Consider the following 15,017-nt stretch of genomic DNA (forward strand, 5'->3'; position numbering starts at 1 on the left):
AATGAATATGAAAAGTTTGTCATTTTTGAGAGGTAAGTGTATACTTTAATAACAACACACACTCACATATTTTATAATTTATTAATATGAAACAATGTAAAATAAACATGCTGAAGAATTAACCATCAGTGTGGCGATTATCTAATATTAATAAATATTTAAGTTTATTAAACATGGAAATGTCATTGTGAGTATGACAATATCAAAATTCCTTGTCATATTTTTGATAAGTCCACATTAATGGAGAAAAAGTAATTTTGCATAGATTATCAATAAACAGTCTAGCAAATAAAATATAGCAATTTGTTTGGATTAAATCACTATCAAATCAGGTAAATTTAAATGTTATTTGACCTATGAACATGGAAACTGTTATGCAACCCGCACATCTTCCCTTACCCAAACAATAGTTTCATGTATCATAAAATTTATTTACCTGCTATTAGATGCAATACAGATTAAATGTAATTAATAATTCATTACAGATTAGAATGAGCTACTGATGACCGGTGTATAGTGCAGTCAGTATAGTTCAAGAGCCAGTGGAAGGAGCACTTGAAAATTCAAAACAACCGCCATACGCCAACTTCACATCGTTCAGTGTTTTTAGATAGAAACTGTCAACGCAAAATTGAAGAAAAGATCATTGTTCCCTTCTAACTTCGCGTTATTCAACAACAGCCTGAAAACATGGCGAAATGTTTCCTGTGAGGCAAAATGTGTTCAACTTTTGTAGGCTCGTGAAATAATTTCGTTAAACAGTTGTGATAAGTGTCTTATGAAGAATGACATCTTTACAATATGTTGTACATCCTTTACCAGGGACAGAGGAGCAGTTCAATGATAGGTAAATATCCAAGCAATGCATATCTTTCATTCCACCATTTTCGCCTGGAAACGTTTGTATTACTTAAAAATGGAGAACAAAATGATTAATGGATGTGCCACTCCTATGCATTTATTGGTTAGAAGTGACGCCGTTTTTCGTAATTTCGCCAAATTGTTTGACTTTACATGCTGTTGTTTTCTAGTAACATTTTTCCGGTTCTCAACATTTAAACTAAATGCTTTTTTATCTAATTGAGATATTGAAGTTTTATTAATTAATGTTACGAATTTTTCTTAAGGTTATAAATGTTTTTAGAGGTTTCCGTAACGACACTTTTATAATTACATGTGAAACTTAAAACAATGTGGTTCAATTGTACAAGTTAACTTTATTTCTAATGTGCATAATTAAAAATTATTATTAATCTTTAAAATCAATGCATTTTAAGGTCTGTCATTACTATTATTATTATTTTATTTTAAGGTGATACATTGTTTTGACTAACTAATGCTCATAGTCATTGTGATGTAACATTCATTTAGATGTGGTTCAACATCCATGACTCATTTGTTCAAATGATTCAAAATATAATTTAGTGTAATCAATACATTTTTACAAGACTACTTTTTGCCCAGTTAATTCATAAAACAATGCTGAGGTTCAAGGTGTTTGGTGCACTCTTCTCTGTATTCACACAAAAAGTTTAAACACTTTTTCATTATTGGAATTTAAATTATATTTTGTAAACTATAAATTGAATGTGCAATTTTAAACATCAAGTTTCTAGATATTTCCATCAAACATGTGATAAAACAAAGTAACCTTTTATAATATTATACAATGTTGTATAATAAATTAATTGAATATACATAATTATTTATTTTAATGTATTTAGAATGCAATTTAATGTACATTTTAGTTTTGTTAAAATGTAATGATTATTTGTAATTATTGATACACATTTTTATATCCACTATTGTTACCACCCTGACTGACAATTAAGAAGTTTGAAGGCACTTGGAGGGTTTACATACAAACTTCATCCAAATATTTTTCCATGGAGAATATTACAATCTAGCATGTCATGTTAGTTTTTACTTTGTATATTTTAAGTTTTAATTAGGTTGAATTTATATATGGTATAACAGATTTTCAAAATTGTTATACTAGTATTATATTATTATTTAGTTACTTCATCGTAACTTTTTCATTTTTAAATAAAAAAAAAATCAAAAAATTGTGACTTATTCATAAGATTCAAAATATCATTTGGTGTAATCAATTCATTTTTACAATACTACTTGTTCCCAGTTGATTCATAAAACAATGCTGAAGTTCAAGGTGTTTGGTGGTCTCTTTTCTCTGTATTCACAAAAAGTTTTAACACTTTTTCAATATTGGAATTCAAATTACTTTTAATTTGAATGTACAATATTAAACATCATGAGGTTTCTAGATATTTCTATCGTACATGTGATAAAACAAAGTAAACTAGTAGAGTAATAAAATAAATTAATATACTATTGTTACCCTGACCACAAAAGTGGTGTGAACCATAGATCGGTTCCTAAATCATAACTTGTTTTGAAGGTACCTGGGGGTTTACATAAATGTAATTTAATAAAATTCATTCAAATATTTTAACAGGAAAAATATTATAAGGCACATTTAGTATGTCATGTTATTTTTACTTTGTATTTTTAATTATGTTGAATTCTTATGTGATGTAACAGATTTTCAACATTGTTATACTAAGTATTTCATTATTATTTAGTTACTTTATCATAACTTACTCATTTTTAAATTATAAAAATTCCAAAAATTAAAGTGTATATAAAAACAAATGCAAAATTAAGTAATTAAGTTTCAATATATATTGAAAATAGTTCAGTAGTTTACTTTAATAGATTAATTGTGTCCCTTGTTACAGATTAAAAGAAGTAGCAGATCGAATCAATCGTTTGGCCTTCAATACCCATCCTGGCTTATCAAATCTCCGTACGAGCGTAAAGAGAATATGTCTTGCATCTACATACATCGCCTTACTATTAGAGGATGGTCGAGTTTGTCGTGTTTCCTATAATGTTTTGCCCGATAGGTTAGATTTGAGTAAAAATGACGCCACCAAAAAGTAAGTAAACATTTATTTCTGATGCTAAATCATCTTGGATAAGATGAGGCAAATAAATCGGTCTATTTGTGTCATAAGTCGCTTGTCTCAAATGAATGCACTGTCCTCTTTCGTCTGAATGTGTGTGTGTAACGCTTCCGTATGTGCTTTTCGTGTACTTTTGACGTCATTTTAACTAAAAGGTCTTGGATGGTGCGCAGCTCGGGCGGAGGAGCCGCTGGAGGCTCGGGTTCCGGCAGCGGTGCCGGGGGCGGAGGCAGCAGTAAACCCACCGGCGGCAGACAGATCACCAGAACCAGGGCGCGGATCATGCGATCTAATACGGCGATCCGTGGCGGCAGCAACAGCGGTAAGTTAAGGTTATTTTTAAATTTGATGGTGAATTAACTGTGTTTGTTTGTTGTTTGTAGGCAGCAGAGGTGCGCCTGTAATAATCGGCACAACTGGCACGTCGAGCAGCGGCAGGAACTTGGTTACGGTACCTGCACCTTATGTGCCAGAAGAGCTGGTTACACAAGCCCAAGTGGTTTTGCAAGGGAAGAGTAGAAATTTGATTATCCGAGAATTACAGGTAGGAACTTTAAGGAAACAACTCAACTATTACTAATTCATAATAAAACTTTGTTTAGAGAACCAATCTAGACGTTAATTTGGCGGTGAACAATTTGTTGTCACGCGACGATGAGGAAGGAGAGGAAGGTGACGATGCTGCGGACTCCTACGTTCCGGAGGATCTTATCTCCCTGCTGGACGGTGGTTTCCACACCGACCACTCCGTTATTATTGATGCAGACGCAATGTTCTCCGAAGACATGTTCGGCTACAGCGGTATTAGAAAGTAAGGACGTTTACTTTGACGCGTAGTTTGAATGAATCATGCCTGAACAATTATACTAATCTGTACAGCCGAAGTATTATAGAATCTATTGGATGCTTTACTTTTTGGTGATTTGATCTGTTTGATCCATAATACTTTATTAGTTATGGGAAGATGGCACCCAGAGAAATAATAAAACATAATTGGTCTTGACATTTGAAGTGCCATCTTCTCATACACAATTATTAAATTCTTTTATTAATTTATTAGTTCTGTTAAGTTGTTGGTCCCCTTTTTTAGTCTAACTTGGAACGGTATGATTTATTTCTACTCGGTTTAATTTTCCGTTTATTTTATTTTTTGTTTTTAACTAACTTTATTTCAACCCCAACTCTTCCCCAACCTCTCGCCTCTGTGTTTGTTTGATTCGGTTCAAACACAAAGCTTCCTTAACAGCCGCGGCGGTAGTGGACGTAGCCGTTTGCCCGACAGGGATGCACCGACCGGAGGCAACTCGGGAGCGGACCGTGAACGTGAGAACTTCTCACGTTGGCGTGACCGACAGTACTTTGGACCCAGACGTTGGTTGGAAACAGCTCTCAGGGACAGTCCCTACGAAAAAGATTCTGGTATGTTTAAATTTGTATATTTTGGTGTTTTTGATTAATTGGGCATGTTTTATAGAACACAAGAAGAAAGACAGTGCATGTCCGATATGGATATCCGACGATTTGGAGTTTTGGCCGGAGCCTGCTCCTAAATTCGTGCAAATAGCTACGTTATACAGCGAACTGATTGCCTTGTCAGCTACTGGTCAGTTGTATCAATGGAGATGGAACGATCACGAGCCGTATAAACATCCAGAAAACCCTAATATTCATCACCCAAAAACTGTACCGTTAAATTTGACAAGCGAAAAGGTTGTCCATCTGTCTGCATGTTCCACACGTTGTTCCGTCTCGACCGAGTCCGGAAAGGTGGCGACATGGCTGGACGAACTGTTGGCTCCGGCCTCCACTAAACTAGAGCACGCAGCCCAAGCCTACACCGAGTTCCAGACCGATAAAATTGTGGCACTACACACATGTCCACTTTACACGGTAGCCCGACTGGACAGCGGCAGTCTGTACTGGTGGGGTGTACTGCCGTTTGCACAGCGCAAGCGTCTGTGGGAGAAGTACCGTACGAAATGTCGTAAGCAACGACCGTCCAACAACCAGAGTGAGATCACGACGGGTTCACAGGTCTGCATGAAGAACAGTCCGATGTATCAGCCGGGTGCTATTGCCTTTACGGTGGCGGCTGGAGTGCCCAAAGTGGGGCAGCTTCAAAATGCCGCTTGGGCATTGAGTGACACGTGCACATTTAAGATTATCAACGTGCAAAGTTCCGGGCCCACCAATGGTGATAAAGGCAGAGGTGACACCAACTGTCCCGGTACCAGCGGACTCAGTAAGTACCCCTTTCATTAATACTAAACTTATATCAATAGAATATTATATTGTAATTACATAATACTTGAGGGCATAAGTATGAGGACAAAATTTATTATTATAGGCATTAATAAATACATATATTCTGTTAAGAAAGAAAGTGACATTTCTATGAAAAAATAAAAAATATTAGATTAATTGCATTCAATTCAATAAATCAGAAAACGTGAAATACTGTGTGAGAAAACATAATTTATTATTTTAGGCAAGTTATTCTTTATAAATTGTGAGTCTAAAAAAATGTCACAAAAATATCAGAATAAATGTACTGAAATTCAAAAAATTGAGAAAACGTGAAGATACTATTAGAGAGAACATCATAATTTATTTTTTTAGTCAAAATCTCTTTAAAACAAAGCTGTTTTTAACTTACAATAAAATCTAAATTTAACTATAGAATTCTAATTATTTAATTATATATTTCTGGATGTGGTTAACACATCAAAATTTATTATTATCTACCCAATTCTTTAAAATACTGATAGAAAATATGTATTATACTATTATAGTTAAGACCAGTTATTTCCAATTCTTAACTACAATACATGTAACTATTATATAACCATGTTTATAACAGCCAACTATCTTCTGGCATATGTTTGTCGTTTTAAATCTATAGCAGATTCACCCAAGTTTGTGGAAAAGAATTGGAATTGAACAAAATGGCAGAGATTTGAAAAATTTTCGAATTTTACTCGATAATTTGATGATTTTTGGCCTTCCAAATACATTTTTTAAGTAATCGAAAAGCTGATGGCCACTATATAACTATTGTAGAAATATATAAAAAGGGAAGAAAAATTATTTAAGTGATAGGATGATCAAAACCTATTTAAGCTAATCATTTGAAATTTTAGTATGTCGTTTTTGAAGATATAAACTATTGAAATGAGTATGTTCCTTAATGAATTAACAAAGAACTATCATTTTTTTATTTTAGATGAACTTTCCATAAAACAAAGTTTTTTTATTTAAAAGAAAGACTAAAATTCTAAATTTAATACCATTTAGTATGAAAGCTATTCTACTGCTAGTTATAAAAGTCAGTAATAATAGATTATTATATTTTTATTTTTGTTCTCTAATGGCAGTTTTTTGATATACTGCATAATTTTAATAAGCAGATTTTTCATATTTAATATTTTTAGTAAATTTTTAATATTGGTTTATTATTTATAGCGAATTTGTCAAGCAAAAATACATCTATAAAAGAAAACAACGATAGATTGGATATGCCTCCACCACCATCACCAGCCTCCAGCACGTGCAGTGATACCGGAAGCATTTCCAACAGTCACAGTAAGTGTTTCTGCGCTTTCCACTATGTTTTGTAACTTATCTTCTCTTATTCTAGAGCGCCAAAAACGCTTGGTGGCCACCGGATCAGAAGCCAGCGGAGATCAGCGCAAAGACGAGGAAGAATGGTTGCTGAGAGACGTGATTTTCGTCGAAGACGTCCGAAGCGTACCCACCGGCCGGGTTTTGAAGATCGACGGCGCCTACGCCGCTGTACGTTTCCCGTCCACTCACGCCAAAGAACGCGAGTCCAAAGACGTCGACGAGATGATCTTGCAAGACTGCCGTTTAATGCGCAAAGACGAATTGCAAGTCATCAAATCATCGTCCAATTCTCGAGTGCCCGATTGCTTCCAGAGAACTCCTCGTCGCATCCAGATCTCCGAGAGCGGCGGACAGATCCTTACCATCGCGGTCGACGGGCAGGGCATCCACGCCGTCGTGCGCAACGGTTCCAAACTTAGCTACGTGATTTACAACATCAGCAGCGGACGCGTCGAACAGGACAACGCTTTTCCGAGTGACACGGCTGCGTTTATGGGACTCTATCCGTCGTTGATCAATCTGGTTTGTGCCGGAGAGAGCTCGGAGTCCGTGTTGATTTTAAGAGACGGCAACAACACTATTTATCCGCTTGCTAAGGATTGCGCCGACGCGATTAGGGATCCGCAGTTCTTAGATTTGCCTCCGGTTAAGTGTTTGACCGCTGGTACCTTGGCGTTATCCGGGACGGGAGTGAATATGAAAAATCAAGTTGCAATTGTTGTTTTTGCGCTTGAGCAGCAGTTACTGATGCCCAAGATATTGCGATGCGATATTGATGGCGTCAGACAAGTTTTGGCACAACTGGATAGTGAGATTAGTAAGTATTTTATTCTTTTACAAGCGTTAAAAGGGCATTTATTATTATTTTGACAATTCAAATATTCTAATAGTTTTAAAAATTGATAAATAATTTAATCAATTTTTAAATAACTCTTAATATATTGTGATATTATTTTCATACTTCATTTCTTTTTTTGAGAGGCTTGTTATTGCTTGTACTACTTTGTTTTTTTTAATCAATTTTTAAATTTATATTTAATTTATGAATTTATATAATTTAATTATTCAATAATTGTGAGTCTTTTTTTAAACAGATTCCATTTAGATTTTACATCTTATTTTGTTTGTTTTTCTTTTACTCTGGTAAAATGTAGTTTAATAAAATTTTTTTTTATAATATTTTTAATACTTTCATTTTTATGATCAATAGTAGTAGATTCATTTGTATTCTAATTAATATATTTTAATATATTTGTTTAATTTTTAGAATTTTTTTTATTTTTATATTCAAGAATTTGGAATGGATAAAATTTCATATTAACAGATTTCAATGATATTTTGGGCCTGTTTTTTTTTTATTTTTTGTACTCTGGTTTGCAAGTGTGTTAATCCAATTATTTTCATAATATTTTTATGATTCATAGTAGCAGATTAAATTGTTTTTATGTATTAATAAAATTTATTGATTCTGTTTAAATTTTAGGGTTTTATACCTTTGTTTTCTTGTTATTTTTTTTGTTAAAAGACTTAAACATATGTTGCTTGTAATTTAAATGTTTTATTTTCATTGTTTCCTTTTGGATATTTTTTTGTGTGTTAAATCCAATTACTTTTATGGTACTTTTTATACTTTTATTTTTATGTACAATAGTAGTAGATTACAATGTTTTTCTATTAACAAAACTTATTGATTCTGCTTAAATTTATGTGTTTTATACCTTTGTTAAAAGACTTGCAACGTATTATGTTGCTTGTAATTTAATATTTTATTTTTATATTTATATATATTATTTTATATTTATAGATAAAATGTCATATTTTTAACCATTTCAATGATTCCTTTTAGATTTTAGAACTTGTATTTTTTCTCTTTTTGTACTTTGATATGAAAATGCATTAATCTAATTATTTTAATAATATTTTTTATTATTTTATTTTTATGTTCCATAATAGTAGATTAAATTGTTTTTCTATGAACAAAATTTATTGATTTTATTTAAATTTTAGGGTTTTCTGTATTTTTTTTGTTAAAAAAACTTTTTAAACGTATATAATAATAATATATTTTATTTTTAGATTCAATACTTGTAGATAAAATTTTATATTTATTAACAGTTTTCAATCATTCTTACTGTATTTTCTTTTCATGTATTTTTTTGTCTTATTAATTTCACTGTATTTTTTTACTAGTATTTTAGATTTATTTGTTTACTTATCAACAAATTTTAATGATTTTATTTAAATTTTTTGTGGGTTTTTGTACCTTTTGCTTACTTGATTTTAACCTTAACCTTAAATCAGAACTAGAAGAGTAATAACTGGATTATTCCAGTAAATTTTGAGGCTCATCTTCTCTTTTTCATATTTAAGGGATTACATTTAATTTTTGTAAATCACTTCCTCTTTTAATGTGAAATATAAAATATCCCCACTAATTGCCCTATATATGGAACATGATGAAATTTGCTAACCAATGAATTTATGTGATTATTATTGATTAGTCTTTCTGATTTATTACTTTAATATTATAGTGTTTATTTTGTGACATTCAAATTGTTATAAATACAATTATTTTTATAGAATCAAATAGTGCAAATTTACCTTCATTCCTGTCGGAAAGATGTGACGGCAACAGAAACATTTTCCATGCTGTTGTCAACATGTGCACTCCCACATCCAACAAAGATTCGGACAACGGTAAGTGTAACAAAATTAATCTTGATCTCTTGTAATGAAAATTTGCAATGTCCAAAAATACGTAATGTAAATGTAACATTGGTAAATTTAATGTTGTGTGTGTGGATGTTGTATTTTCATTATGAGCGGTGCAGACATCGGGTAAGATAACCACCAAAATTTCTAGAACAACCCAATTTCGTTCAAGAAGAGCCATTGACAAATCACAATTGGGCTCCAGAAGCTTTTGACGTGACATCCGGAGACGAAGACAGTTTAATGGGCCTCGGCAGCAGCGCAGCCAACAACAAAGGCGGCAGCAACAGCAACAACGCCCCCAGCAACCTCATCGTTGATCCAGTTGAAAGACGCACCAATGCGATGCAAATCCTTCGTGCCTTGTTATGCGATTCGTCCGCTTTAGAGGCTCATCTCATCGAGTTGTTGAGTGCAAAGTATGTGGTTAATGTGTGTTGAGTTAGGTTGTTTTATAAAATATTTATTCTAGGGATGCCCAAGGCCAGACTCCGTTCATGTTAGCCGTGTCGTCCCGCAGTTACCCAGCGGCTCTTGAAATATTTGAACGCATCAATAAGCTGGGCACAGCCCAAGAGAAGGAGGACATGATCTTCCCCAAAGGTTCGAACCCCGATCACTCACCGTTGCACGTTCTTTGCTGCAACGACACGTGCAGTTTCACGTGGACAGGTGCGGAACACATCAATCAGGACATTTTCGAGTGTCGCACATGCGGCTTGACCGGCACGCTGTGCTGTTGCACCGAGTGCGCACGCGTTTGTCACAAAGGACACGACTGCAAACTGAAAAAGACCTCGCCCACAGCTTACTGCGACTGCTGGGAGAAGTGCAAGTGCAAGGCGCTTATCATGGGCAATCAGACTGCACGTTCGGACTTGTTGACTAAGTTGGTCAAGGAAACTAACTTGGTGTGTCTACCCAACTCCCGCGGCGAAAGTATTTTACTGTTTTTGGTGCAAACTGTCGGAAGACAGAACCAAGAGCAGAGACAGTTCAGGAATTCCAGGCCGAGGACGGCTTCGGCTAATTCGAGGAACAAGACTCCTTCCTCAGATAGTAAGACTCAAATTGTGTGAATTGGAGCGTTTTAATTAAACGAATTAACTTTCAGTTGAATCAGACATGCCAGAACACGACCTGGAGCCACCCCGCTTCAGTCGCAGAGCCTTGGAATGTTTGTTGGGTGACTGGAATGCGGTTCGTAGCATGATAATGTCCGGTACACGCGACACAAACGACACCCAATACGCCGACCAACCTTACGTCGCCGGCCAGACCGGAACCACACTTCTAGACAAATTCACGCATTGCTTCCTGGTGAAGTGTCAGATGGTAATGGACGTTCTCCTCGATACACTCATTAAGGAGATGAAGAATCCCGACCCCAAGCAAAGCGAATTCGCCAAGTTCGTGGCTAGGAGGTTCGTCCGTTCTGTCGTCAGGATCTTCGTCATATTCAGCATAGAAATGGTGCCCAACTCGATGAAACGCAGAACGCTCAACAACCAGAATCAACCGTTGACCAAGTGCAAGCGTATCTTCCAGGCCTTGTCGAAGCTCTCGATTGAGGAATTGTGCGAGACTGCTGATTCGCTAATTGCGCCAGTTAGGTTGGGTGTTGCGAGACCCACTGCTCCGTTCTCTCTTGCTACGAACGCCACTGATATCTTAAATGTAAGTATAGTAGCTAAATGATCTAAGAGAAAGGTAATTAGACTGTGTCACAATGATCTAACCTATGTCACAATCAAGTGGGAAGAAAGATGTCTATGAAATTGCTGTATCTGGTTTAGTTTTTTGCTTTTGAAGATTAGAATAAAGATAATATACATTCTCAGTTTTCAAAAATATTGAGTCATGAAATTTTATAATTAATATTATATAATTAATATATTATATTAATTAATTATTAATTAAAATTAATATTAATAATTAATATATTATATTAATATATAATTATTAATATTATATAATTAATATATTATATATTAATTATATAATATATTGGAATAATATTAATATATTATATATTAATTATATTCCAATAATAGTGAATTTTATATTTAATGCAATAATTTTCCTCAACTTGCATATGAAGTCAAGTTTAGTTGATGTCAATGAAACTTCTACCTAATTGTAAAGATATTTTTATTCTCCTGAAAATGTGACAGGGATTTTGACTATGATTTTTACATTCAGTTTGCTTTAGTAGCTACAGCTTCAGCACTGATTGAAATCTGGTGTTGAAAATTGTATTCTCTTGGAAACTGAGAAATGATGTATTTTGTATGACTGAACCTAGATTTTGAATGAAGTTGTATAGAAATTAAATAAAAAATTAACAAAGTCAGATAGACAAAAGTAAATGAAATTTTATTTAAATTAGGGGGACCACATGTCGATATTTGATCAGGATATTTGATGGGAGGTACTGGCTCATCCATCTTGGATTTCCATTTATTCTTCTGATCCTTTTTTTTGTGAAGTTTTGGATGATGTCCAAAATGCCATCTCAAAATATTTTACTAAAAACCAATATATTTTTATAATTCAGGATTGAAAATTTGTATACTAGATGACAAAATTATTCGTTTGAATTTAATGTAGGAAAGCGACATTACTTTCCATTCCAACTAATATAGTGATTTACTTTTTAAATAAATTTAAATTTTGATTATAGTAATAAAATTGACCTTATTATTTCCTTCTGATCAATAAATATTACTTACGATATAATATATTGAAATATATATGAAACCTTCTTTTTTCCAATTTTAATCTGGAATATCAAAGAGTTATTTGATGGAGCAATATCTTAAATGTTTCTTGCTCTATTCAAAACGCCTTCTTTAGATTCTTGATTTGTTATTCGCATATGTAAGTACTTAACAAACAATCTTTAAAGGGTTCCGAAGAGTTGTTCCTCGTCGATCCGCTAGCCCCTTCGGGTGGCTCACGTTCAGCCACTAGCTCCGCTTCCAACGACACTTTCCCGTACTTGGCCGACACCGTACGTAGAGTGGCCAGCACCAGGGACTTGATCAACGACGTCAACGACGGCGAAAGTACGTCTCCCATTGCATTTCTCATTGAATCCCTCTCTGACACACGTTTTACAAATCCACAGGCATGGCCATCGACAACGACGACGACGCTACGTCTGAACACGAAGACGTGCCCGGCGATCCGGAGATGCGCATCGCTGTCGGCATGTCGTCCATGAACAACGAGTCGGAGCCGCAGGAGGCGCCCGCCGACCAACAGGAGGGCGGTAGGAACGCACAGGGCGGCGAGGACAGTGATCCGGAGCTGGATCTGCTGGCCGAAACCGAATCGGACAGCGACGACAACCACAGCAATCAGGATGCGGCCTCGGCGCAGCGGTCGGTGCAGACTGGAGCCACTGCCGGATCCGATACCGGTATGAGGAATGATTATTTTGGTATGCTATTGCTGTGCAATTGAGCCGTGAGAATGGGAATGAGCACACTGGTGTTTTTATTAAATTCTTTTGGTGTTTTATTGGCTAAGTTGTCTCTTTTAATATTTTAAATTTCGGACCGAGACCAGTGAGTTCGAATGAGTATGTTTAGATTGTCTGTATGCTTGCTCTTGAGTGCGTTTGCATTCTATGTAACTTATCAGGAGGTATGCTGCTGTTCCCGGAAGACGAGAGCGGCGATTCTAGCCAGCAGGAGGAGGAAGAGAGCGAGGCGGGAGAAACTGATGAACAAGACACGGAGGACTACACCTTAAATGACGGCGAACTTGAAAGACGAAGGTAATTATTAATTTTTATGTATTTATTATACTTCGTTTACCAATGATAATGCGGTTTTCCATCCTTGAACTATATATTAATATTAATAATACGGTTAATTGTGGTTTTAATATCTATTACAAAATAAATAACATTTTATTATTTAATAATTGCTTTAACAATTCTTTTGATCATAATTTTTGTTAAATTGTTTCGAATTTTACTATAATAATGGTTTAAATTTTAGGGATGTTTAAATTGGTCTAATGGTTAATAGTTTAACTTTTAGAAACTTTTTTATTGTAAATTTTGAAATGCGATGTTTAATATAAATTCAAGAAATCAAGAATATTTTGTGTGCTGAGATAGAAAATATTTTTATTATATTATTTAATTATACATTACTAACACTTAATTATACACATCAAAACAAATTTAGTAATTAATCATAAATATCTATTTTCACACTTTATTCTTTTGATTAGAAATTTCTCCAATCCCAATTAACGTCTAATATTGAGGTAACAAGATAATACGGCATAAATTCTTTTAAAAAACTAAAAGATTTCATAGTAGTATAGATATTTTATTTTATTGTGTTTGTTACCTGGACCAACATAGTATTGTCGACACTTATTAACCCGAAGAAGTTAATTCCCTCTGGTTTCTGTAATACAAATAAAAACATACTATATATCCTTTTGTTGTCGCTGTTCCAAAGATACCAAGGACATTGTAACAATCGTAAATACAATTTGTCAAACTAAAAAACAATTTATGATTTTTTATATATTTTTTAAAATTAATTTATACACACCTGATTGGACAGTGACTGACCTATTATAACATAATTAGTAACATAAGGCACTCCGAATATTAAAATTGTTATAGGGCGTATCATGTTGAATTTATTTTGATTCTAAAATTTAATAATAATTTAGTTCTATAACAACAAAACCGGATGCATAATTCAATATTTACATTAATAATATCGATTAAAGAAGTTGATATGAGGCAACATCCTATAATGAATAATGTGAAAACGAACCATGTGGCTAAGTCACATAATTTTCGTATGAATCTAAAATTATTACAATTCAAAAAAATATACATATTAATTCTAAATTTACTAACTGTTTAACCAATAGTAGTCGTTTAAAGCAATTCTTTAAAATTTTATTGATTGTAATTTGGTTAACGTTCATTTCTGAAGAACTTAAATTACATATACCTTTGAATAATATTTCCAACTTGGTTAATTCCAACATCAAATAAATTAAATAGACCGAAAAAAATACAGATGGTGTGAAGGTTGAAATTGTAAGAAAATAATATACACTTAAATAAATTAAATACATTAAAAACTTGCCCGTCCAATTTTGATAAAAATAATGGTAATATTGATACCAAGGACCAAATATAATAAAAACTGACAAAACTTGTAGTGACATTAATAACATATGTATTAGTGCCACTTTGATATAAATTGAGCATTTTATTATTCCCAAATTCTTCTTTTGAAACAGTTTTATTTCATTGACAACTGTCTGAATTAGAAGACGTCGATATGTAAGAAGAATACACGCTGAAGTTGGCTAAAATCAAATAATTCGACGAGTTTCTTTTTTTTATAATACAAACTTACAAATAATATAGTATATATTGATAAAAAATCTACGTGGCATATTGCATTTCCAATTAGTTCGATTATTAATAGAAGATGTGCTAGGAATAAATATCTCTTATATTTGAAATATATTACAACAATGGTTTCAAGTATTTGAAGTAACATGTCTCCTTGAAATAATTATTAAACACTAATATTAAAATTAAAAAAGTGTATACATACCATCATCTTCTTTTTGACTGCCGTTATAATAGTTTTTTATTATTTGGAAAATATTTTTAGTGGTCATCTTTAAATCGTCTAA

The 15,017-nt window shown here is 33.5% G+C and overlaps 1 protein-coding gene across 3 annotated transcripts in view; it reads left to right on the forward strand.

Moving 5' to 3' along the window:
* Positions 1-538: 538 nt before the first annotated feature.
* The window catches only part of LOC109601147 (E3 ubiquitin-protein ligase UBR5), a 31,642-nt gene continuing 17,163 nt past the window's right edge, over positions 539-15,017 (forward strand). For 2 of the 3 annotated variants that reach the window (XM_049966891.1, XM_049966893.1), the window contains exons 1-16: positions 539-847; positions 2,760-2,960; positions 3,143-3,309; positions 3,371-3,531; positions 3,590-3,798; positions 4,222-4,406; positions 4,462-5,229; positions 6,450-6,569; positions 6,625-7,428; positions 9,192-9,308; positions 9,475-9,742; positions 9,796-10,382; positions 10,438-11,000; positions 12,232-12,391; positions 12,454-12,747; positions 12,972-13,107. In XM_049966891.1, coding sequence (XP_049822848.1) covers positions 786-847; positions 2,760-2,960; positions 3,143-3,309; positions 3,371-3,531; positions 3,590-3,798; positions 4,222-4,406; positions 4,462-5,229; positions 6,450-6,569; positions 6,625-7,428; positions 9,192-9,308; positions 9,475-9,742; positions 9,796-10,382; positions 10,438-11,000; positions 12,232-12,391; positions 12,454-12,747; positions 12,972-13,107 — 4,802 coding nt within the window. In that variant the 5' untranslated portion in view covers positions 539-785. The remainder of the gene's footprint in view (positions 848-2,759; positions 2,961-3,142; positions 3,310-3,370; positions 3,532-3,589; positions 3,799-4,221; positions 4,407-4,461; positions 5,230-6,449; positions 6,570-6,624; positions 7,429-9,191; positions 9,309-9,474; positions 9,743-9,795; positions 10,383-10,437; positions 11,001-12,231; positions 12,392-12,453; positions 12,748-12,971; positions 13,108-15,017) is intronic. The other variant, XM_049966892.1, reaches the window with a different exon arrangement.

Source organism: Aethina tumida, chromosome 4, assembly GCF_024364675.1.
Source record: "Aethina tumida isolate Nest 87 chromosome 4, icAetTumi1.1, whole genome shotgun sequence".
In the NCBI taxonomy this organism is placed as follows: domain Eukaryota; kingdom Metazoa; phylum Arthropoda; class Insecta; order Coleoptera; family Nitidulidae; genus Aethina; species Aethina tumida.